The sequence below is a fragment of the Procambarus clarkii genome, chromosome 52 (genome assembly GCF_040958095.1).
Source record: "Procambarus clarkii isolate CNS0578487 chromosome 52, FALCON_Pclarkii_2.0, whole genome shotgun sequence".
NCBI classification, from domain to species: Eukaryota; Metazoa; Arthropoda; class Malacostraca; order Decapoda; family Cambaridae; genus Procambarus; species Procambarus clarkii.
The window spans coordinates 21,747,922-21,774,219 of record NC_091201.1 but is presented as its reverse complement, the minus strand read 5'-3'; the positions used below and the strand labels follow the sequence as shown (position 1 = coordinate 21,774,219).

The 26,298-nt window shown below is 47.9% G+C and overlaps 1 protein-coding gene across 1 annotated transcript in view; it reads left to right on the top strand.

The window, feature by feature from the left end:
- The first annotated feature begins 12,895 nt into the window (after window positions 1-12,895).
- LOC123763675 (protein O-linked-mannose beta-1,2-N-acetylglucosaminyltransferase 1) overlaps window positions 12,896-26,298 on the top strand; it is an 84,523-nt gene continuing 71,120 nt past the window's right edge. Inside the window, exons 1-3 of the mRNA XM_045750951.2 lie at window positions 12,896-13,072; window positions 14,520-14,762; window positions 26,044-26,161. Coding sequence (XP_045606907.2) covers window positions 12,968-13,072; window positions 14,520-14,762; window positions 26,044-26,161 — 466 coding nt within the window. The 5' untranslated portion in view covers window positions 12,896-12,967. The remainder of the gene's footprint in view (window positions 13,073-14,519; window positions 14,763-26,043; window positions 26,162-26,298) is intronic.

Below are 26,298 nucleotides of genomic sequence, written 5' to 3'. Positions count from 1 at the left end.
ATCAAACGCACAAAATCTCAAAACAAAAGTACTCACCATTGAAAGATAGTTATTTCATATGTAGACTCATTTAGCCTATCATCTCCGAGCACATTTTCTGGCAACTATTGCTCTTATCGTTACGTAATATTTCATAGCAGTTCGGCATATTTTCAAATATAGCATAAGGTAGTTTCATTACGGTCCTATCATTCTGCAAATAAGATCCATAAGTTAAACTAGCTTCAAATAGCTATAATGCATCTTTTAGATCCTTGTTAGAGAGATGAAACAGAAAAGTATCGCATATAGCCCTCATACGTATGTATTTAGACTCTGGAGTCATTCTGTAAACGTATATGCATTGCGGTCTTTATAATAATTTTAAAATCTCCGAAATGTAGGGCGAATAAACATTTATTCCATAAGAATCTAGTGTAAATATTTTCCTTTTAGATTTGTACCCCCCTCCCCATCCGGCCCGTTGGCGCCGTGAGGGGGGCTTAGTGGACGGCTGCTGGAATGTGATGCTCCGTGGGACAGTCCTCTGTCCTTTTGTGGCCTTGCACTCCTGCTGCTGTCTAATCTAATTATGCCGGATCGCTTTTCCTTTTCCTTTTGTTTCGTTTTTCTCCCCCATCTTCTCCTATCTGCCCCCTCCCCGCTCAGCTCGTTGTTGCCGTGTGGGGGCTTAGTGGGCGGCTGCCGGAGTGTGATGCTCCTTGGGACAGTCCTCTGTCCTTTTCTAGCCTTGTGCTCCTGCTGCCGTCCTCTCCAATTCTGCTGGGCACCTTTTCCTTTTCCTTCTGTTTCGTTTTTCTCCCCCCCTCTTCTCCTATCTGCTTGCCGTTTCCTGCCGACCTTTTGCTTGTTCTGGTTCTTCCCTTGGACTTCTATTTTGACGTCTGGGTGCTTGAGGAGGCATACTCTTGCACCCGTAGAACAGTAGTACCCAACGTCTCGAGCGAGGGGAACCTTTTATTGTCAATCTCCCTTTCGTCGCTGAACCCGATCTCGACGGACTGACGGTTCTTAAGGTGGCGTTTGTGGGGCGTATACTCACGACGCACCCCTAGGGGGCCCTGGCATGATCGGCGATAGCTTCCTGTTGGGTGTCCTGCCTCAAATTGTGGCTCCATTGTGGGTATGGGGGCACATTCGTGGATGAATTTTTCTCTTCGTTTCTATGTCGTTGAATGTTTCCGTTGTTCCCTCTCAGGCTCGTGGGGTGGGCGACCAAGCCCCCGAGTCGGCCTGTATTGGAAGACCAGGCTCTGTAGCTCCCGCTGCGTTGGGCCCCGACCTTGCTCCTCCTTTGACCGTCCTGACTTCTTCCCCCAGCTCCCCTCCTTCCTCTGTGGTTGGGTCGAGCCTCCAGCCCCCGGTGGTGACCACTTCGTCCCTTGGTGCGGCTAAGTCTCTCGTTGTGACTACTGCGCCTTTTGACCCCTCTCTCTCTAGGGGTTCTCAACGCCGTTCGCGCCCCAGCCGCACTCGCTCGATTCCTTCCCGTGCTGATGCGTATCAGGCCTTGTTTGGTCCTGCTTCATGGACCAAATACTTTGATCTCCTCCCTCTTGATTCTGCGCCTCCTGACGATTTCTCCCTCCATCGGCATCTTGTAGATTCCGTGGATGCGTCTGTTACTTTCAAACCCACTCGTCTCGCTACACGTGTCGTTGCTGCTCCTTCTCAGGATGCAGCTTCCCGTTTGGCTGCCTTATCTTGGCTTGGCGAGATCCCTGTTCGGGTCTCCAATAACGTTCAGATGAACGCCAGTGTTGGCACTATTCTCCTACCACCCCATGTTGCAACCGGTGTTCGGAATCTGCAGGATTGCCACGATGATATTCGGCATATCCTTGATGCCCAAGGCCATTCTGTCCTCCAGGTCGATTCGTTTACTCGTCCCCCTCGTGGTCGTCGCCGTCAACCCCATCGCGTTGTGAAGATCACCTTTGATGGTAGGACCCTTCCATCCTCGGTCATTCTTGCTGGTGCTAGGTGCTCTGGCCAGGAGTATATTCCTTCTCCTCGACATTGTAACAAGTGCTGGAGGTTTGGGTATGGTGCCCTCCGCTGCTCTGGGACTGTCTTTCTCTGTCCTTTGTGTGAGGGTGAAGGTCACTCTAAGTCGGAGTGCACTTCTCCCCAAGCTCGCTGCCTCAACTGCGGTGAGGCCCATCCTACCTTCTCCCGTGCCTGTGTCCATTACAAGCTTGAGGCAGCCGTCCTCAACCTGAAGCACCGGGAGCGTTTATCTTTTCCTGAGGCGAGGCGCCAGGTTCGCCGGCTCCCGCCTTATACTAACATCTCTTATGCTTGCGTGTTGCGCTCTTCCTCTCCTCGTCCTTCCCTCCTTCCTCAGACTCACAACCGTTTCCGGGCCTTGGACCCTGATACGCCCACTGCCCCCTCCTCTGTCCCGAGGGGTCCCCCTCCTGGTCCTCTGTCTGGGGTTCCCCTTCTTTCTACCCGGTCTGTCATGTCTCCTGTGTCTTCTTCCTCGTCCTCCTCCGATCCTCCTTTCCATCCTCTTCCTCCATCTATCGGCTCTCCCCGCCGCCTGTCGGTGCAGGCGGATGTCCATCGCTCTCCTAACGGCCGTCGTGTGTGCTGTCGTTCAGCTTCTCCTGTTGAGACACTGGAATCCGTTACCCGGTACGTAGTTGCCAGGACACCAGTCTTTTTAAGTCAGAAGCGTTAGCCTGGCTCGTCCTCTTCCTCCTCCCTGGCAGGTAAGAAGGCTTCGCTTTCTTCCTCAGCTCCTACTTCTGGCTCTTTTGCTCCTTCCCCTCCCGTTTCAGTGATTGCACCCCCTGTTAGTGCTATGGAGGTTTCTTTGGCCCCTGCTTCCCTTTCGGTTGCTGCTCTTGCTGGGGTGCGCTCCCCTCTTTCTACTGCCCCTCTTCCTGCTGCTGTCCTTGACTGCTCCTCTCCGTTGTCTCCTCCTCTTCCTCCTCCTCCTCCGGACCCCGCCCGCCCACCTCTGATCTGTTCTCCTGTTTCCTTCCCTCCGTCTTTGCTCAATTTACCCATGCCCCCTAACCCTGACTTTGCTGACCCTGATCCCGACCCTGATATTCTTTAACGTGCTCTGTTGCTCTTTTGCCTTTGTTTCTTCCTTGTTCTCTGTTTTTGTCCTTTCTCTTCTCGTCGTTGTCCATTCTTCAATGGAACGTTCGAGGTTATTATGCCAATTTCCTCGAACTCCAACTTCTGATTTCGCAGTTTTCGCCCCTTTGTGTCTGTATCCAGGAGCCGATGCTTGGTGCTCGTTCTGGTCGTTTTCGTGGCTATTCCTTTCTCTCCCCCCCCCTCCGTCCCCGGCTGTTGCTGGGGCTCCTAATTCTTCTGCTCTCTTGATTCGTGCTGATGTTCCCTTTGTCCCCTTACTTTTTCCTTCGCCTCTCCATTGTTCTGCTGCTCTTATCTTTGTGGGGAAATGGTACACAGTTTGTTCCATTTATCTCCACCCAGTGTCCCGCTTTCTCTTCCTGATCTGAAACACCACCTGGACTCCTTGCCGGAGCCTGTGCTCCTGCTGGGTGATTTCAATTGTCATTCTCTTTGGGGTGATGTTCTGACGAATACCCGAGGTCGCCTTCTTGAGCCGTTTCTCCTCTCTTCTTTCCTGTCTCTTCTGAATTCTGGTGAGCCCACTCATTTGGAATCTCGGACTCGCACCCTTTCTTGTCTTGATCTTTCTCTCTGCTCTTCCTCTCTTTACTTAGATTTCACGTGGCAGGTTCTTGATGACCTCCATGGAAGTGATCATTTCCCCATCCTTGTTTCCTTTTTCTCTTTTCGCCCTTCCCTCTCTTTCCCAAGGTGGCAGTTTGCTAAGGCGGACTGGACCCTATTTACCCTCAGTGCTGCTCTCTCTGACCTATCCCTTCTGCCCCTCTCTCGCGCTCTCCTCCTTTTTCATGACACTGTCTTCAACGCTGCCCTCCGCTCTATTCCACGCTCTTCCTCTCGGGGTCCACGGAAGTGCGTTCCCTGGTGGAATGCGGACTGTGCTCGGGCTGTCCGCTGTAAGCGTGCAGCCTGGAAGAGGCACCGCCGTAGGCAGACGACCGATTCTTTTTTTTTCTTTCGGAAAGCGAGTGCGGTGGCCCGTAGGGCCATCCGTACAGCTAAACATGAATGTTGGGCTTCTTATGTCTCAACAATTACGTCCGAAACCCCTCTGGCCCAGATCTGGAAGCGTATCCGCAAGATAGCGGGTAAGTTCGTTCCCGATGTTTCACCGGTCCTCCATGATACTCTTGTGGCGGACCCGTTGCAGGTCGCTTCCGAACTGGGTTCCCACTTTTCTTCTGTTAGCTCTGGTCTTCATCTTCCCCAATCTTTCCTTCTTCGTAAAACTGTCCTTGAGTCTCGTCCTTTAGATTTCTGCACTCATCTTCAGATTCCCTATAATGATCCCTTCTCTCTCTCTGAAGTTCGTTCTGCCCTGGCCCTCTGCGGTTCTACGGCGGCTGGCTCCGATGGTATTCATTATGAGATGCTTCGCCATCTCCCTCCGAGCACGTCTCAGTATTTACCGAGTCTGTATAATCAGATCTGGGAGTCGTCGTCAGTCCCTGAGGACTGGCTGGATGCCGTTGTCCTCCCTGTTTGCAAATTAGGGTCTCTAGGAACTTCCCCTAAAGACTTTCGCCCTATTGCCCTCACAAGTTGTGTCTGCAAACTCTTTTGAACGTATGGTTAACGTTCGTCTGATGTGGTTCCTGGAACACCATCACCTCCTCTCCCCTTCTCAATTTGGTTTCCGCAAGTGCCGCAGCACGACAGATGTCCTGGTGAACTTGGTCTATATTCGTACTGTTTTTGCTGCGAAGACCTCCGTTGTTGCCGTTCTTTTTGACCTGGAAAAGGCTTACGACACCACTTGGCAATATCATATTCTATCTCAACTTCATTCTTTTGGCCTTCGTGGTCATCTCCCTCTCTTTCTCCGCAGCTTCCTCTCTCGTCGTTCCTTTCGGGTGCGCCTTGGTACCGCTCTCTCTGCCTCTTTTCAGCAATACGAAGGTGTGCCCCAGGGTAGTGTTCTGAGCACTACTCTTTTTCTGGTCGCCCTCAATGGTCTTCTTTCCTCTCTTCATTCTGGTGTCTTCTCCGCTCTCTATGTCGATGATCTTACCCTTTGCTGTCAGGGTGGTGATTCGCCTTTCCTTCAGCGCTGGCTTCAACTTGCAATTGATGCCGTGTCCTCTTGGGCCACCGATCATGGCTTCAAGTTCTCTACTTCTAAGACTTGTGCCATGACTTTTACGCGGAAAAGGGTCGTTCTTCGTCCCTCTTTGTCACTTTATGGTCATCCCCTTGAGTACAAAGATTCCGCGAAGCTTTTGGGGTTATTCCTTGACACTCGTTTGTCTTGGTCTCCCCATATCTCTTACCTCCGTGTTTAGTGCTCTAAGGCCCTTACCCTCCTTCGGGTCTTGTCCCATACTTCTTGGGGGGCAGATAGGCGCACTCTCCTTGCTTTACATTCCTCTCTCGTCCTGTCGAAGCTCGATTATGGTTGCCCTGCTTACTCGTCTGCTTCTCCTTCTACTCTTCGCCGTCTTGATGCTTTGCACCATACTGGGTTGCGCCTCAGTTCTGGTGCCTTTCGTTCGACTCCCGTCCTTAGCTTGTATGTTGACACTGGCTTCCTGTCTCTCCCAGACCGCCGTGATCGCTACTGTCTTCGCTATCTTGCGCGGTCCTTACAACATCCTTCCTCTCGCCTCTGTCGTGCTTTAACTTTTACCCATCCTGCGGTTCCTGTTCACCACCTCCCTCTTTCTGTCCGGTTATCTCGCCTACAGGACTCTTTCCGTTCGTATTTCTAATGTTTCTCCTCGTGTTGTTCTTTCTTTGCCCCCGTGGAGAGTCCCCCTCCCGCGGTTTTGTACATCCTTGACCCGTATCACTAAAGCTTTTACCCCTCCTACGGTTCTAAAACGCCTTTTCCTTGAGCACTTTTCTTCTCACTCCTGCTCCGTTTCTGTCTTCACCGATGGGTCTAAGTCTATGGACGGTGTTGGCTACTCTGTTGTTTTTCCTAATCGCACTTATATGTGTCGCTTACCTCCGAAGACTAGCATCTTTACAGCGGAGCTTTATGCTATTCTCTATGGTCTTCGTCTCCTGCTTTCTCGTTGTCAGTCTTCCTTTATAGTTGTTGTTGACTCTCGTAGTGCCCTCATGGCTCTCGGGTCCTTTAATCCGGTTCATCCAGTAGTTCTCGAGATCCAGCATTGGCTGTTTCTTGTTCACAGTAAATTTAAGTCGGTTGAGTTTTGTTGGGTTCCCAGCCATATTGGTGTGTCTGTAAATGAGCATGCGGATGCTGCCGCCAAGGAAGCTGTCCGCTCTTGTCCCATCTCTCGTAAAGGTATTCCGTATTCCGACTTTTACCCGGTTATCCATTCCTCCGTCCTTACCCGTTAGCAGGCTTCTTGGTTGTCTGTTACTGGTAACAAACTATGTACTCTTAAATGTTGTGTTTCCTCGTGGACGTCCTCCTTCCACCGTAACCGGCGGTGGAAAACAGCTCTGGTAAGGTTGCGTATTGGCCATACTCGCTTAACCCATGGTCACTTGATGGAGCGCCGCCCTGCTCCTTATTGTCCTAGTTGCATTGCCCCTCTTACGGTCGTGCATGTCCTTATTGAATGTCCTGACTTCCAGGACGAGCGTGTGTCTTGCTTTCCGACCGCCCCTCGCGGTCGCCTGTCCCTCAATAGAATTCTTGGTGACTCGGATACTTTTGATATCGTTCACCTTATGCGTTTTTGTTCTCGTATTGACATCCTTGGTGATATTTAGCGCCCTCTGATTATTTTGCGCATTTGATGGTGCTACATAGTTTTCCTGGTTTGGTGCCTTCTTTTGATAATTACTTGCTTACTTACTTACTTCCGACCGTCCCTCGCGGTCACTTGTTCCTCGATAGAATTCTAGGTGAATCGGATACTTTTGATATCATTCGCCATATGCGTTTTTGTTCTCGAATTGGCATTCATGGTGATATATAGCGCGCTCTGATTATTTTGCACTTTGATGGTGCTTCATAGCCTTCCCGGTTTGGTGCCTTCTTTTGATAATTACCTTACCTTACGATGCGACGACGTTCGGGAGGGGGCGGGGGGTTCTACAGTGTTTCTGGCTTGGGTTGGGGGTTCCTGGTTGATGGACCAACAACAGTACGGGCAGGCAGTAGAACCATGAACTGAAATGAGAATATCATATATAAAATGTCTGTCTGTCTGTATACATGTACGAATGCATGTACATTTAACTAACCAGATACATATCTATAATAGTTTATTGCACATATGACAATGTAAAATACGAGAAATTGATGAGGTACTTACGGTTTGCACAATAAAGTTGTCCGCATCTAGCGCAGGTAACGTCGAAATGTCCTGGTGGATTTGATCCATTACATTGAATGCAATATACGCGGCATTCTTATAACGGGTTTATGGATATTGCTGTTGAACAGGACATGCAACGAGTTTTACACAAGTGCACTCTTTCGCTGTTTAGAGGCAGGAAACAGAGAGCATTGATCCATGTTGAAGGGAGATGCGAACAGGTTGAAGAATGTATATTGACTGAGAGCAGAGGTCTCGTAGATTTGACTTAAGCGGACTGAGGTGCCCTGAACAGGCATAATAACGTTAGTGCGCTGGAGTGCCCCTGAGCGAGTGTTTTGGATGTTTTTCTATTATTAGCAATATTGTGTGGTAAATACTGGGGATTAAAATACTGTAATATACTTGTGTAAATTAATATTAGATGAATAAATACATAAATAATAAATAAATAAATAAATACATTTTATTAATACCTATTAAATATATAAATGAATACACCAGTGAATGCTTGCAATGACTGGCTGCCGGTAGGTAGCCTATGGGAACCTAATTCGTCAGGTGTTGAAGGTAGCCTATGGGAATATGTAGTATATGTCTACATATGTATGTATGCCTAGGGGTATATGTCCCCTAGGCTACCTGTGGACAGGTAGCCTAGGGGACATATTGATAACGATGTCTCGGATGGTCTGCACCTGTATAAAACAGAGGTCTGATGATTCGTTTGATATGTTTTGGTGTAAAAGGAACTAACATTAAGATGTCTGAAATGTAGATTGATATAAAGAGCTGTACGAAAATATAAAAGAACGATGAGGGAGGGAGGGAGGGAGGGAGGGGGTGTGAGGTAAGGTCGGAACAGGTGGAGCGGAGAATAGGGGAAATGGGTAATGGTATCTTTTTTACTTATATAGAAATATACTCGTGTGTAAGAAAGAATTTACTTAAACAGATATTTTAGACTGTAGGCTTTTATGAACATAGTTTATTTTAAAGAGACGGGAACGGACTTTGCCACTGATTTTTTCTATAAGAAACTTCTATGAACTTTGAAATTATTTTCAATTGCTGCCATAAGAATCCGTTAACTCCAAATCGGAAAGCTAGTAAATTTATCAGGAAACCAGAAGACCCAGCGCTGACTGGGCTGGAAAAATATCAGTTTCAGCTGGCACCTCATCCCTACTACTTACTCACCACGTGTACAGTGTTTTTATATATATATACACTCAACCTGTGTACAGTGTTCATGTATGTATACACCCACCCCCGTGTACACTGCTCGTGTATAATATACACTGAACTAATTACTGTCCGCTAATACTGAGAACAAATATAATAATAATAATAATAATAATAATAATCCATATTCACAAGAATGTGTGTACAAAGAAAATGAGAGTAAAATACAATTGTAGGGAGAGGAGTCACACATACGAACGAAGCCACTAGTACACAAAGGGTTTCCTGCAAAACATGAAATAAATACAACAAAAAATTACCTAACAGTGAAAGGGGGTAAAAATCTTAAAGCTAAATGAGAAGTTAATAAAATGTGTACGTTCATGGAAAATTACGAATGATTGCAAAATAATAATAATTAAGGAAAACAGGCAGATACTATTTCAGTTTGTCGTTATCATATACATGTTAACAGCAGTAAATTTAAGAGCAAGATACCACTCACATGTAGTAATGCATTCTGAATTAGGTGTAATAATTCTAAACGCAATATGAATCTCTTGTTAACCTCTAGAGGGTTATTACGGCCACCACTGTAACATATTAAACTCTGTGTATATCAAGATAAATTCTCAGAGTATATTAAGGTAAACTTTCAGTGTATATTCACCGAGAGATACAGTACAGGTTTGGTTGTACCGCATTCTAAGTGCACTTCCCCCACTCCCCCTGCTCCTGTGGGTGATGTGTGGCTCTTCACCTCAGTGAATCTTAGGTCCTGTTATCATGATACAAGTGTTCAAAAATTTCATATTATAATACAATAATTTGTTTAATAAATGCATGAAATAGAATTTGTTGAAAAATGTCAGAATAATGCCGGACTTAAAATGATGACAACTCCAAAACTAGTCAATTAAACAATTACAGATGAGTATAAATGCCTGTTATGATTAGATGTATAACTGGATATTGCCAGATTTATTATATATAACGTATATTATGTGTATACACTATGTTAGACCGGCGTATAGCTTGTCTGTGTGCGCCACTCACCCGTCTGTACCCCCCCCTCACCCATCTGCATGCATCTGCTCACCCACCTATCTCTCTGTGCTCCTCACCCACCTTTCAGTTTCCTTTACCTACTTGTCTGTATCTTTTACCCACCTGTCTGTGTCCCTTGCTTCACTTGTGTACCTCACCCACCTGTATGTACCCCCTCACTCACCTGTCTGTGCCTCTCACCCACTTGTCTGTACCACTCACACATCCTTCTCTACCCCTCACTCACCTGTCTGTACCCCTCACCTACCTGTCTGTGCCTCTCACCCACCTGTCTGTACCCCTCACCCACCTTTCAGTACTCCTCACCCACCTGCATGAACCCCCCTCACCCACCTATCTGTGTGGGAAATTTTACCCACTATAATATTTTTGTCTAAGATACGTATTATTTCTATATCATACCAGAATTATATCGGAATCACTACAGATTCATTATATCCTACATCTGGATCCTACATGACAATGCCACGTATGATCACGTACGCCATAGGGTCTAAGGTCTCTAATTGACTTGGTGGATGATTTCTCAAGGATCTAGAAGCTTCTGGAAGAATATCATAATTAACTGTTGGAACAATCAATCGATTTCCGGTAAGGAAATCAAATCCTTAATAAGAATCAGTAGTACTATCAGGTTCTGCAAATATTCTTTAAATCCTGTATCTAATTATATTATAATCACATCTTATCTCAATCATATGTCTAGACAGTAAAAATAATCAATAGGCATTGAAGGCTACCTTGCTCAAGAAGAAGGTGGAGCCAACTCGGGAGTAAAGCGACCTACGGGGCTCCCCGAGACGGAAAGTGTTTGTTTACAAACAGAGTGAACAAGTGTGACTGTGCCTTGACAACAATTTTCGGTATAGGACACCATACTAAATTATCTTTATCACCAGTGATTACTCTCTAGAACTGAGGGAGTACCTTGACTATATCTATAAGGAAAAATTCCTAGTACTTTATGTAAATAAGAGTGTAGAGTGAAGCATACCAAGTGACGCCGCCTCTACCTTCACCGCCAACTTCATCGTATCCTACAGCAAAGCTATTAAGGGCATAATCAATTAGCTATGCTACCAGAATAATAAACAGCAAAGCTGTGACGTAAAATATAGTGCCTGAACTCTACAAGAGAGTTATCAGTCTGGCAACTTGTCAGTGGGCACTCAGACATAAGTATATTGAGTTATTTTGGTGTGTTAATTGGATAACCTTGATATATCAAATAAGTCTGTTTGTAATTACAGGGTGAGGCAATGCCTCATATTTCAGTAGGTTTTTATTAATCTTTAAGTAACTGAACCCTTTCAAAATATCTAGACACTCATGAGTTCCAATATCAGTCATTGAAAGTCAAGCTTAACTGAAACTCATAATATAAATTTAATATATATCTATATATAATTGATCATATACATTAGGTAACAATTGTTTGCTCAGTTATCTTTAATTTATCATATATGTTTATCATATTGAATTTAATCTCTTGTACTTAGTTACCAGAACATGGACCACATTTAAGGTCACTTGATTACATATTCACAAATATCATACCTCTATAATACTAATTGTTGTGTTTATTAGTATATGAATATTGACTGTTATAGATACGGTGCTAGGCAGGATTGTGTACATGTTCAGATCCTTGATTTAAACAGAACACGTGTTCAGTTATAGAACTGAGTTTATTAAATCTTGTCCTTGTATTAACAATACAAGCTGATGTGTTGAATTGTCTACAGGTGGATTGTGGATCTTCAATCAACTTCGCCTTTCACCCTTAGGGACCCCACCTGCCCATTACAGCCCACAGTCTGTCATTAGGAAAAGAGGAGCTAGGATTTATGACCCTAGCTAGGGACTTTAGATGAGTTAATTTTGCATCCAGTAATATTTTGTATTTAGTACAGTACAAGTCCCTAATAGTTTTCCTCATTGTATCAATTCCAACAATTTTCCCACAGTCTGTGCCCCACACCCACCTGTCTGTGCCCCACACCCACCTGTCTGTGCCCCACACCCACCTGTCTGTGCCCCACACCCACCTGTCTGTGCCCCACACCCACCTGTCTGTGTCCTTCACCCACCTGTCTGTGCCCCACACCCACCTGTCTGTGTCCCACACCCACCTGTCTGTGCCCCACACCCACCTGTCTGTGCCCCACACCCACCTGTCTGTGCCCCACACCCACCTGTCTGTGCCCCACACCCACCTGTCTGTGCCCCACACCCACCTGTCTGTGCCCCACACCCACCTGTCTGTGCCCCACACCCACCTGTCTGTGCCCCACACCCACCTGTCTGTGCCCCACACCCACCTGTCTGTGCCCCACACCCACCTGTCTGTGCCCCTCACCCACCTGTCTGTGCCCCACACCCACCTGTCTGTGCCCCTCACCCACCTGTCTGTGCCCCACACCCACCTGTCTGTGCCCCACACCCACCTGTCTGTGCCCCACACCCACCTGTCTGTGTCCTTCACCCACCTGTCTGTGCCCCACACCCACCTGTCTGTGTCCTTCACCCACCTGTCTGTGCCCCTCACCCACCTGTCTGTGTCCTTCACCCACCTGTCTGTGCCCCTCACCCACCAAACTGTGCCGCTCACCCACCTGTCTGTGCCCCTCACCCACCTGTATGTGCCCCTCACTCCACTTGTCTGTTCCCCTCAGTCCCCCTGCCTGTGCCACTCACCCCACCTGTCTGTGCCCCTCACTCCACCTGTCTGTTCCCCTCAGTCCCCCTGCCTGTGCCCCACACCCACCTGTCTGTGCCCCACACCCACCTGTCTGTGCCCCACACCCACCTGTCTGTGCCCCACACACACCTGTCTGTGCCCCACACACACCTGTCTGTGCCCCACACCCACCTGTCTGTTCCCCTCACCCCACCTGTCTGTTCCCCTCACCCCACCTGTCTGTTACCCTCAGCCCCCCCTGTCTGTTACCCTCAGCCCCCCCTGTCTGTTCCCCTCAGCCCCCCCTGTCTGTTCCCCTCAGCCCCCCCTGTCTGTTCCCCTCAGCCCCCCCTGTCTGTTCCCCTCAGCCCCCCCTGTCTGTTCCCCTCAGCCCCCCCTGTCTGTGCCCCTCAGCCCCCCCTGTCTGTGCCCCTCAGCCCCCCCCAGTCTGTGCCCCTCAGCCCCCCCTGTCTGTGTTCCTCACCCCACCTGTCTGTTCCCCTCACACCACCTGTCTGTTCCCCTCACACCACCTGTCTGTGCCCCTCACCCCACTGTGCCCTTGACTGTGACTGTGTGTGTCCCGCAGGTGTACGAGAAGGGAGGAGAGGGCCGCGCCCCGAGGAGCCACTCTGGAGTGCACGTGGTGGTGCTGGAGTCAGGTGGGGGCCACACCATGCTGGCCCGTCACTTCCTCACTCACCAGCCGGCCGAGCACCGCAACCTGGCCTCCTGCCTCCTGGCCCTCATGCCTGGCCGCGTCCTCATCGTTGTTGCCGTCGTCAGTCTCACAACACATGGGGCACCATGTTACCTTTATTGGTTCTCTCATGTATACATATGTTTCACATGCTTATACACTGTTTATAAACAATGGCAAACATATGTTTATGTGGGTGAACATGTTTTCATTTATAACTTTACATGTATGTTGGTAAACTAATACATGCACACACGCTTGCGACTTCACGCAGTTAAAGAGCCGCAATATTTGCAATATATGATGCATTACTGATGCAAGTAAGTAGATGTGCCTATGGGAGGGTAAGATTTAGGTCATGGGCCTCGCTCTCTGAGTAATGGCTGGTGCCTAGTGTAATGCCTGACAACTTCCTCGCGGCGTGAAGGTGGCTTCCAGTCACTGCTCTACACGCTGCTCACTCTTGTCTGTGCTTCATCTTGAGGGTTCATGCCGTGAACGTCTGCCCCACCTTTTTTTTTATTAATACATGAGGTACATCTGCATTTGTGCAGCTACCCTAGACTATATGAAGTGGAGTACAGTGCGTCAAAAAAGCTAGCTACGTGGTCCTAAAAAATCTCCATCACACAGGATGGTTAGTCATTCAGAGGCATGTGATAGGAAGACTGTACTGGCAGACTCCGGATGCATTTTGAGGATATCTTCAACACAAGAGTGAATAAGGTAGCAGTGGTAATAAAAGTCCCCATCTCGCAGGATGGTTAGTCATAAGGAGCCGGTCGGCCGAGCGGACAGCACGCTGGACTTGTGATCCTGTGGTCCCGGGTTCGATCCCTGGCGCCGGCGAGAAAAAATGGGCAGAGTTTCTTTCACCCTATGCCCCTGTTACCTAGCAGTAAATAGGTACCTGGGTGTTAGTCAGCTGTCACGGGCTGCTTCCTGGGGGTGGAGGCCTGATCGAGGACCGGGCCGCGGGGACTCTAAAAAAGCCCCGAAATCATCTCAAGATAACCTCAAGGGCCATATGTTTACTAGCCTGCACTGGCAAATTTCGGGTACACTGTGAGGATATCTTCAAGAACACGAGAGTGAATAAAGTAATTGCAAAGCTCCAGGTACCTCATGCCAACGGGTCTGAATGGTCTAATAACCGGGCAATCGGTGATGTAGTGTGGGAGATCGTGCCGCAGTTCCTGCTCACAGAGTTTGCACCTGGGGTGCTCAGGATTGGGAGATCCGTCACCTGTAGCCACCTGCCACAGGTAACGGTAACCCAACCTGATCCTGGCAACCACTGTGTCACACAGTCTGGTCGCCGTTTTGTTCTGCCCATATATATGTTTCAGATATGAACAAATCATAGGTTTTTATACTAGTACTTTCAGGTCGTTGGAGTCGGTTATTTCTTTCCTATCAGACCTGAGTGTTTGGACCAATACAGTTTTTACAGCAGAGATGGGTTACCTAGATCTAATTCAACTTCATCTTTGTTGCAAATTACGTCTCCCCCCCCCCTCCCCCACAGCCCGATGCGGTGGCCTTCCTGGGTCAAGACGCGATGGAGCAGCTGGAAGTGATGGGGTCCTCCATGGTCCGTAACCTGGCTTCCTTTGAGGCCTGGGCTATGGTGGCCCAAACGCCGTCCGCCACTCCAATACCTGCCACAGCCCACCACCCACGCCCTCTCGCTCACACGCCCTCAGCCGCCCACATGGTGTCCAAACACCGCACGCCTTCAGGACACCGCCGCCCTCAACCACACCATCAGGTACATCCTCAATGATAAGTGATTTCTTCATTATTTATTAAATATTACAAACTTGATCCTTGACTTCAGCCTGTCTATGTCCTGCTAGTACTCTACCCTGAAATACATCCACGTGTGTAAAGTTGTGTAAAGTGAAGGAATGTGTAAAGTTCATATGTTGGCAACAATTTGTGTATTTACTATTCTTGTGTCAGCAGAATCCAGCTATTAACTCTTGGACCCCGATTTTCTAACCGAACTATTTTTCTCTTAAATACACACACACACAACTCCCCAGGAAGCAACCCGTAACATATGTCTAATTCCCAGGTACTTATTTACTGCTAGGTGAACAGGTGCACCAGGGAGAAAGAAACTCTGCCCATTTATTTCCGCCTTGGCCGGGAATCGAACCCGGGCCCTTATAATTACAACCCCAGAACGCTGTCCACTCACCCGCGAGTGTGTGAGCGTATTCACACACCAACTGTGTGCAACTCACCTAATCGTGGTTGCTGGAGATATTTGGTCCCGCCTCTCAATTCTCTCATTCAATTGGTGTACAGATTCCTGAGCTTACTGTGCTCAATCATTTCTACGTTTGAAACTGTGTATGGAGTCAGCCTCCACCACATCATTGCCTAATGCATTCCATTTGTCAACTACTGATACTGAAAACGTTCTTTCTAACGACCCTGTGGCTCATTTGGGTTCTCAGTTTCCACCTGTGTCCCCTTGTTCGCGTACCACCCGTGTTAATCAGTTTATCCGTATCTATCCTGTCAATTCCGCAGAAAATTTTGTAGATAGTGATCATGTCTGCCCTTACTCTTTTGTCTTACAGTGTCGTGAGGTGCATTTCACGCAGCCTTTCCTCGTAACTCATGCCTCTTAGTTCTTGGACTAACCTAGTGGCATGCATCTGAACATTTTCCACCTTCGTCTTGTACTTACAAGGTACGGGCTCCACGCTAGGGCCGCATACTCCAGGATTGGTCTTTCATATGTGCTATACAAGGTTCTGAATGATTACTTACACAGGTTTCTGAAGGCAGTTCTGATGTTAGCTAGCCTTGCATACGCCGCAGATGTTATTCTTTTGGTGTGAGCTTCAGAAGATAGGTTTGACGCGATATCAAATCCTTGATCTTTCGCTCTGTCCAGTTTCATGAAGGACTTCACCTCCCATTCTGTATCCTGTGTCTGGCCTCCTGTTTCCACCACCTAGTTTCATTACCTTTCATTTACTCAGGTTGAACTTTAGTAGCCATTTGTTGGACCATTCATTCAGTCTAAGTCATCTTGTAGCCTCGTACTATCTTTCTCTGTCTGAATCCTACTCATAATTTTTCCATCATCAGCAAATGCAAACAATGAGAGGAACGATTCTATACCGTCTGGGAGATCATTTACATATATCACAAACAGTGTAGGTCCAAGGACTGACCCCTGCTCTCATCATTTTTTCCTCTAATCTATTGTGTGGTACTGTGTCAAAGGCTTTCTGGCAATCCAAAAATATGCAGTCCGCACACCTCTCTCTTTCTTGCCTGATTTGTGTTGCCTGGTCGTAAAATTCATTTAATCCTGCGAGACATGACTTACCATCCCTGAACCCATGCTGATGTGTTACAAAGTTCTTTCTCTGCAGATGTTCCACTAGCTTTTTCGCACAATTCTCTTCATTACCTTGCAAGGTATACAAGTTAGGGAAACTGGCTTGTAGTTCGGCGCCTCTTGCCTGTCACCCTTTTTGTATATTGGGACTATATTAGGTGTGTTCCAGCTTTCTGGTAGGTCTCCTGTTTCCAGTAACCTGTTATACACCATAGAGAGTGGGCCACTTCGTGCTTCTGCATCTTTTTTTTAGTATCCTCGGTGAGATTCTGTCAGGCCCAACAGCTTTTTTCCCATTCAGCTCCAACAGATTCCTTTTGACGTCATCACTGGTGAGGTCAAATACCTCCAAGGTTGCTTGGTTTGCCTCCTCATTTAGTGTAAGGACTTCTCCTTGTTCTATTGTGAAGACCTCCAGGAATCTCTTGTTGAGTTCTTCACACACCTTGTCATACTCTGTATATCTGTTCTTCCCTTTTCTCAGTTTCATCACATGTTCCTTCACTGCTGTTTTCCTCCTGATGTGGCTGTGGAGCAGTTTTGGTTGGGTCTTAGCTTTACTTGCCATGTCATTTTCATAATGTCTCTGTTTCTCTTCTCACTCTGAGGTACTCATTTCTGGCCCTCTGGTATCTCTCTCTGCTCTCTGGTGTTCTGTTATTGCTGTAGTTTCTCCATGTTCTTTTACTCACTTGTTTCGCTACCGTACATTGAACCATGATAGAACCACGGATTCTACTGTTAATTTCCATTTTTCTCTTTTTGGACTGGGATAAACCTGTCTGCAGCTTCCTGGCACTTCTGGGTGACATAACCCATCATATCCTGTACAGTCCTTTCTCTGACTTCTGTTTCCCATGGTATTACCATTAGGAAGCTCATCATCTCGTTATATTTTCTTCTTCGGTAATTTAGTCTTTTCCCTTTCAATCCCATCCTTGGATAGATGATCCCAACCTCTACCAGATACTCAAATGTCAATACACTGTGGTCACTCATTCCTATGGGAGCTTCAAATTTGACTTCCCTTATTTCTGACTCATTCAGGGTGAATATCAGGTCGTCTTGCTGGTTCGTCATTCCCTCTCATTCTTGTTGGTCCCTTGACATGTTGGCTCAGAAAGTTCAATGTTGTCACTTCCAAGAGTTTAGCTCTCCATATATCTTCACCTCCACATGGGTCCCCATTCTCCCAGTCTATCTTTCCATGGTTGAAATCGCCTATGATTAAGAGTCGGGATCCATTTCTGCAGGCAACTGAAGCTGTTCTCTCTATTATATTATTGGTTGCCATGTTGGGTCTGTCGAACTCCTGGCTGGGTCTTCTGTCACTTACTGGAGGGTTGTAAATGACTGCCACTATTATCTTAGCTCCACCCATTGTCATAGTTCCTGTTATGTACTCTCTGAATCCATCACAGCCCGGAATTTCCGTCTCTTCAAAGCTCCAGTCCTTCCTTATCAGGAGGGACACTCCTCCTCTCCATTCCCTCTCTTTCCTTACTATCTAGTAGTCCTTTGGAAACACGGCATTTGTTATGACTAATGACAATGTTGTTTCTGGGAGTCCTATTACATCTGGGGTTTCTTCCTGGGCTCTTTCTGCCAGCTTACTTGCTTTGCTGGCAATCCCATCGATGTTTGAGTACATTACCTTGAAACTCGCTTTCCTATATGCATTTTCACCCACCCTCTCCACGAGAGTAGGAAGCTGTTTCATGGGCATTGCTACTTGAGTAGGCTCTTTTTTCCTGTGGGGTACTTACCAGGGGTTCGGGGAGAGGTCTCGGGGAGGTGGGGGGGGAGGGTCTCAGAAATTGTTCAGACTTGTTTGGACCAGGAAGAATTCCTTGGGGTGTAGAACAGGGAGTGCTCGGGGTTGGGGGTGGGGGGGCAGGGAGGGCTCAGGGTTGGGGGGGGGGGCAGAGAGTGCTCGGGGTTGAGGGGCAGGGAGTGCTCGGGGTTGGGGGGCAGGGAGTGCTCGGGGTTGGGGGGCAGGGAGTGCTCGGGGTTGGGGGGCAGGGAGTGCTCGGGGTTGGGGGGCAGGGAGTGCTCGGGGTTGGGGGGCAGGGAGTGCTCGGGGTTGGGGGGCAGGGAGTGCTCGGGGTTGGGGGGCAGGGAGTGCTCGGGGTTGGGGGGCAGGGAGTGCTCGGGGTTGGGGGGCAGGGAGTGCTCGGGGTTGGGGGGCAGGGAGTGCTCGGGGTTGGGGGGCAGGGAGTGCTCGGGGTTGGGGGGCAGGGAGTGCTCGGGGTTGGGGGGCTGGGAGTGCTCGGGGTTGGGGGGCTGGGAGTGCTCGGGGTTGGGGGGCTGGGAGTGCTCGGGGTTGGGGGGCAGGGAGTGCTCGGGGTTGGGGGGCAGGGAGTGCTCGGGGTTGGGGGGCAGGGAGTGCTCGGGGTTGGGGGGCAGGGAGTGCTCGGGGTTGGGGGGCAGGGAGTGCTCGGGGTTGGGGGGCAGGGAGTGCTCGGGGTTGGGGGGCAGGGAGTGCTCGGGGTTGGGGGGCAGGGAGTGCTCGGGGTTGGGGGGCAGGGAGTGCTCGGGGTTGGGGGGCAGGGAGTGCTCGGGGTTGGGGGGCAGGGAGTGCTCGGGGTTGGGGGGCAGGGAGTGCTCGGGGTTGGGGGGCAGGGAGTGCTCGGGGTTGGGGGGCAGGGAGTGCTCGGGGTTGGGGGGCAGGGAGTGCTCGGGGTTGGGGGGCAGGGAGTGTTCGGGGTTGGGGGGCAGGGAGTGCTCGGGGTTGGGGGGCAGGGAGTGCTCGGGGTTGGGGGACAGGGAGTGCTCGGGGTTGAGGGGCAGGGAGTGCTCGGGGTGAGGCCTCGTTCTCCTGTGGTGTAGTTAACAGGGGTTTGGAAGGGGGTGGGGTGGGGGATGGAGAACTTAGATCTTGCCGGGGCCTGCTTGGGGCAGGAAGAAGACCAGGGGATGGGAAGGCAGGGGGTACCCGGCATAAGGAGAGAGAGGTTAGTTTGGGTAATATGGTGGGCATTGTGTCGGGACAAGGAAGGATTTGTACTTGGGTAATTTGTGATTTGTGTGTGTGTGTGTACTCGCCTATTTGTGTCTGCAGGATCGAGCATTGACTCTTGGATCCCGCCTTTCGAGCATCGGTTGTTTACAGCAATGACCCCGGTCCTATTTCCCTATCATACCTAGTTTTAAAATTATGAATAGAATTCGCTCCACAACCTATAAGTGATTCCATTTTTCCACTACTGTCACGCTAAAAGAAAACTTCCTAACATCTCTGTGACTCATCTGAGTTTCCAGCTTCCATTCATGTCCCCTCGTTCTGTTATTATTACGTGTGAACATTTCGTCTATGTCCACACTGTAAATTCCCCCGAGTATTTTATACGTTCCTATCATATCTCTGTTCCTATATATGTACGTTCCTATGTGTGTGTGTGTGTGTGTGTGTGTGTGTGTGTGTGTGTGTGTGTGTGTGTGTGTGTGTGTGTACTCACATATTTGTGCTTGCGGGGGATGTGCTTTGGGTCTTTGGTCCCGCCTCTCAACTGTCAATCAACTGGTGTACAGATTCCTGAGCCTACTGGGCTCTATCATATCTACATTTGAAACTGTGTATGGAGTCAGCCTCCACCACATCACTGCCTAATGCATTCCACCTGTTAACTACTGACACTGAAAAAGGTCTCTCTAATACCTCTGTGACTCATTTGGACGCTCAACTTCCACCTGTGTCCCCTTGTTCGTGTTCCACCCGTGATAAAGAGTTTGTCTTTGTCCACCCTGCCAATTTCCCTGAGAATTTTGTAGGTAGGTATCATGTCTCCCCTTACTCTTCTGTCTTCCAGGACGTGAGTTTTAGTTCCTTTAGCCTTTCCTCGTAACTCATACCTCTCAGTTCCGCGACGAGTCTTATGGCATACCGCTGAATCATCTCGAACTTTGTGCGTGTGGGTGTGTTTGTACTCACCTAGTTGTGCAGAGGGTTGAGCTCTGGCTCTTTGGTCCTGCATCTCAACTGTCAATAAACTGGTACTTACCTAGTTGTGCTTGCAGGGGTTGAGCTCTGGCTTTTTGGTCCCGCCTCTCAACGGTCAATCAACTAATGTACAGGTTCCTGAGCCTATTGGGCTCTATCATATCTACACTTAAAGCTGTGTATGGAGTCAGCCTCCACCACATCACTTCCTAATGCATTCCATTTGTCAACCACTCTGACGCTAAAAAAGTTCTTTCTAATATCTCTGTGGCTCATTTTGGCGCTCAGTTTCCACCCGTGTCCCCTAGTGTGTGTGCCCCTTGTGGCAAATAGCCTGTCTTTATCTACCCTATCAATTCCTCTGAGAATCTTGTATGTGGTGATCATGTCCCCTCTAACTCTTCTGTCTCCCAGTGACGTGAGGTTTAATTCCCGTAGTCTCTCCTCGTAGCTCATACCTCTCAGCTCGGGTACTAGTCTGGTGGCAAACCTTTGAACCTTTTCCAGTTTAGTCTTATGCTTGACTCGATATGGACTCCATGCTGGAGCCGCATACTCCAGGATTGGTCTGACATATGTGGTATATAATGTTCTGAAAGATTCCTTACACAAGTTTCTAAAGGCCGTTCTTATGTTAGCCAACCTGGCATATGCCGCTGATGTTATTCTCTTGATATGAGCTTCAGGGGACAGGTTGTCTGGCGTGATATCAACCCCCAGGTCTTTCTCTCTCGCTCTGACTCTTGAAATATTTCATCTCCCAAATGATACCTTGTATCTGGTCTCCTTCTCCCTACAACTATCTTCATTACATTACATTTGCTTGGGTTAAACTCTAATACCCCATTTGTTCGACCATTCCTTCAGTTTGTCTAGGTCTTCTTGAAGCCTCAAACAGTCCTCTTCAGTCCTAATCCTTCTCATAATTTTGGCATCGTCCGCAAACATTGAGAGAAATGAATCTCTTTCAGTACCCATGGCGAGATCCCGTCTGGACCAACAGCCTTTCTAACATCCAGATCCAGCAGGTGTCTCTTAACCTCCTCTCTCGTAATTTCGAACTCTTCCAAGGCCGCCTGGTTTACTTCCCTTTCTCCTAGCATAGTGACCTCACCTTGTTCTGTTGTGAAGACCTCTTGGAACCTCTTGTTGAGTTCATCACACACCTCTTTGTCATTCTCTGTATACCTGTCTTCGCCTGTTCTAAGTTTCACTACCTGTTCGTTCACTGTTGTTTTCCTTCTGATGTTACTTTGGTTCGGTCTTGGCTTTGTTTGCTATATCATTTTCATAACTTTTCTCTGCTTCTCTTGTCACCCTGACCTACTCATTCCTGGTTCTCTGGTATCTCTCTCAGCTTTCTGGTGTTCTGTTATTCCGGAAGTTCCTCCATGCCCTTTTGTTCAGTTTCTTTGCTTCCATACATGCCCTATTATACCATGGATTCTTCTTTTGCTTCTCGGATTTTTCCTTTTGGGCCGGGATTCATCTGCTTCCTGACACTTTTGGGTGACATAGTCCATCATATCTTGTACAGACTTATCTCTGAGGTCTGTGTCCCAAGGTATTTCCCTTAGAAAGTTTCTCATCTCCTCATCATTTCCCTTTCGGTATGCCAGCCTTTTGTTTTCTAGTTCTTTTTCGGGGTGGATAATTCCTAGCTCTACCAGGTACTCAAAGTTCAATACACTGTGATCACTCATTTCCAAGGGTGCTTCTATCTTGACTTCCCTTATATCCCACTCATTTAGGGTAAATATCAGATCAAGCATTGCTGGTTCATCTTCTCCTCTCATTCTTGTTGGATCCTTGATGTGCTGGCTTAGAAAGTTTCTTGTTGCCACGTCCAGCAGCTTAGCTCTCCATGTTTCTGGTCCTTCATGCTGGTCTCTGTTCTCCCAATCTATCTTCCCGGCTACAGGGAGCCGGTCGGCCGAGCGGACAGCATGCTGGACTTGTGATCCTGTAGTCCTGGGTTCGATCCCAGGCGCCGGCGAGAAACAATGGGCAGAGTTTCTTTCACCCTATGCCCCTGTTACCTAGCAGTAAAATAGGTACCTGGGTGTTAGTCAGCTGTCACGGGCTGCTTCCTGGGGGTGGAGGCCTGGTCGAGGAACGGGCCGCGGGGACACTAAAAAAAAAAAAAAGCCCCGAAATCATCTCAAGATAACCTCCCATGGTTGAAGTCACTCATGATAACTACTCCAGATTCATTCCTGCTAGCAACAGAAGCTGCTCTCTCTATTATGTTAATGGTGGCCATATTGTTTCTATCATATTCCTTTCTGGGTCTTCTGTCATTTGGTACTCGCCTAATTGTACTCACCTAATTGTGCTTGCGGGGGTTGAGCTTTGGCTCTTTGGTCCCGCCTCTCAACTGTCAATCAACTGGTGTACAGATTCCTGAGCCTACTGGGCTCTATCATATCTACATTTGAAACTGTGTATGGAGTCAGCCTCCACCACATCACTTCCTAGTGCATTCCATTTATTAACTACTCTGACACTGAAAAAATTCTTTCTAACGTCTCTGTGGCTCATCTGGGTACTAAGTTTCCACCTGTGTCCCCTTGTTCGTGTCCCACCCGTGCTGAAGAGTTTGTCTTTGTCCACCCTGTCAATTCCCCTGAGAATTTTGTAGGTGGTAATCATGTCTCCCCTTACTCTTCTGTTTTCCAGGGATGTGAGGTTCAGCTCCTTTAGCCTTTCCTCGTAGCTCAATCCTCTCAGTTCCGGGACGAGCCTGGTGGCATACCGCTGAATCTTCTCTAACTTTGTCTTGTGCTTAACTAGGTATGGACTCCAGGCTGGAGCTGCATACTCCAGGATTGGTCTTACATAAGTGGTATACAGGGTTCTGAAAGATTCCTTACACAAGTTTCTGAAGGCAGTTCTTATGTTGGCCAGTCTAGCATATGCCGCTGATGATATTCTTTTGATGTGGGCTTCTGGGGACAGGTTCGGTGTGATATCAACCCCCAGATCCTTCTCTCTATTTGATTCTTGCAGGATTTCCCCTCCCAGATGATACCTTGTGTTCAGCCTCCTGCTCCCTTCGCCTAATTTCATCAGCTTACACTTTCCAGAGTTGAACTTCAGCAGCCATTTTCTAGACCATTCCTCCAGTTTATCCAGGTCATCCTGTAGTCTCTGTCTATCTTCATCCGTCTTGATTCTTCTCATAATTTTTGCATCATCAGTAAACATTGAGAGGAATGAGTCTATACCCTCTGGAAGATCGTGGTATATTGGTGGTGGATTATATATGACTACGACTATAATTTTTTGCCCTCCAGTTATGGTACCTGCTATGTAGTCACTAAAACCTTCGCATCCCTGAACAACCAACTCCTCAAAATCCCAGCCTTTTCTTACCAGCAGGGCTACACTACAGGGCTGCGTGTGCGTGCGTGCGTGTGTGCATGTGTGTGTGTGAATGTGTGTGTGTGCATGTGTGTGTGTGTGTGTGTGGGCGTGCGTGTGTGTTTGTGTGCGTGTGTGTGTGTGTGTGTGTGTGTGTGTGTGTGTGTGTGTTTACTAGTTGTGTTTTTACGGGGGTTGAGCTTTGCTCTTTCGGCCCGCCTCTCAACTGTCAATCAACTGTTTACTAACTACTTTTTTTTTTTTTTTTTTTCCACACCACACACACACAAACACACACACACACACCCCAGGAAGCAGCCCGTGACAGCTGACTAACTCCCAGGTACCTATTTACTGCTAGGTAACAGGGGCATTCAGGGTGAAAAACTTTGCCCATTTGTTTCTGCCTCGTGCGGGAATCGAACCCGCGCCACAGAATTACGAATCCTGCGCGCTATCCACCAGGCTACGAGGTGTGTGTGTGCGAGCGCGCACGCGCGCGAGCGAGTCCGTGTGTTCTGTCGTGGAATAATGAGTGCTCTTAATGTTAACACCTGAGTATGCCGGGGTGGTGACTACCGTCGGTGTTCAGTACACCGATGGATGGGGTCTACGGTGTTCAGTACACCCATGGATGGTGTCCATGTATGTATGTCCACTGTGGAGGGATCATAAGTGCTGTACCACTCTCACACATGAACAACAAAGTCTTCACGTCGAGCAGGAGGAACACTGAGCCGTTTGCGTTTAAAAGTCTCACCGGGCAGGACGGTATTTCCGATACTGTCGGGAAACCGACACACACACACAAATAACACAGTCTCCCCTAGTCTATACTCCCTTCAGGATGGAAAATGGGAGACTCCGTGACGTCATCGACTCCGTGACGTCATGGAAGTCATCGTATATTTACATTATGAAACATTGTTAATAGACTAGTTTAGTCTCTAAAGTTAACAAAAAAGTAATCACTAAGAATGAATATAATTATTTACATCAAATAGTAGCTAGGTTCCCTTGTTAATGTAAAATTACTTTGAGTGAAGAACCAGAGCATAAGAGCGTCACCCGGAGAGGAAGGCGTCCATACTACACACAATAACAACAAAACAGGGGATCAGCATACCACGCTGTCTTAACTGGTGTAATCAGCTAGACACCCCATTTACGTGTCAACACCAGCCACACAGCCTAACAACATCACAACAACGACTGTATCCGTCTACCAAGTATTGTTTATTATTCAAGTGCACTGATTAATATAAATAGGTAGATGGTTATATCGTAGGACATCCCCAAATACAATGTACGTGTACCCCATTACAGCCCTCACAGTTCATGTCATACCTGTAATTGATATGTTTAGGGAACTTTGATTAATTCCTTGCATCCCATACAGGTAAATTGTGAGAGGAGCATCAAGAATCTGTGCAGACAGTTGGTTCATACACATAATTAACTACTTGTTTGCCAAGCCTTGCCCTTCCCACCAGCCGCCATTACGTGGCACAAAGAGGCAGGGCCACACCCATTCTGAGGCTACACCTACACGCCTTACTAGGCCCATTCTACTGGCTCAGCTAAGACATTTTTGTATAGCAGTAGCAGTAGATATAATTAATTACTTATAATGAAGTAGATTAGACCACTACATGTGAAATAACTAAAATAACAGTTTTAAAGGTAAACAATTGGTAGTTTAAGAAGGAACCATAACAAAGTGGTTTAGGCTACCAATTGTCCCTCCCAATGGTGTGTAAGAAGATTTCAGGCAGTTTACCAGTACATACAGTCCACTTAATTAATACTTACTAAGAAAATAAATAAGACATAACTTTATTTTATTAAATCAATTTGAAAAAGAGAGATTAGCTGCCTGAAATTTTCCCCACAGATACATAGAGAAGTCAATCTAGGGTAATGACCTGACAACAAATGTGCACCAGACGTGAGACATTGGAACCAACACAGAGGTCTAGAATGCCTCCACAAATATGCGTGGGTTCAAGGTCGCCCACAATCTGCACATCTTGGTGACTATTTAGTAGCGACAGCAGTTGATTCCCATTACCGTTACTGAAGCAAGAGCCACCAATGTCCTTATGTCTAGCATTGTAGTCACCAAGAATGATGGTGGGCTCAGCTTGAGTGCTGGCTGGAAGATCAATATAATTTAACTTTCCTGCTGGAGCATACAGATTAAATACATTGAGGATAGAGTTGCCGACATAGATCCTCACATCGTCCTGTTTGTCCAGTTGTAATCGAAAAAATACATAATATTCTGAATTATCATCATCATTACAGCAATTATTAAAATTAATATCTTCGATCCTTATGTATTTCATATAATAATTATTTCATATTGCCTCGAGCCGATAGGATGTCCAGCAGGCGAGGCGAGGGTGGGTGTGGGCCGAAGCCGCCGCCATCATCCGAACACCTCAAGGCGTGGAGAGTGGGCCGCTCCATATGCACGCCCAGCTGCCCCGCACACCAGGTACGTACTGGGCCCAGCTGCCCCGCACACCAGGTACGTACTGGGCCCAGCTGCCCCGCACGCCAGGTACGTAGTGGGCCCAGCTTCCCCGCACGCCAGGTACGTAGTGGGCCCAGCTTCCCCGCACGCCAGGTACG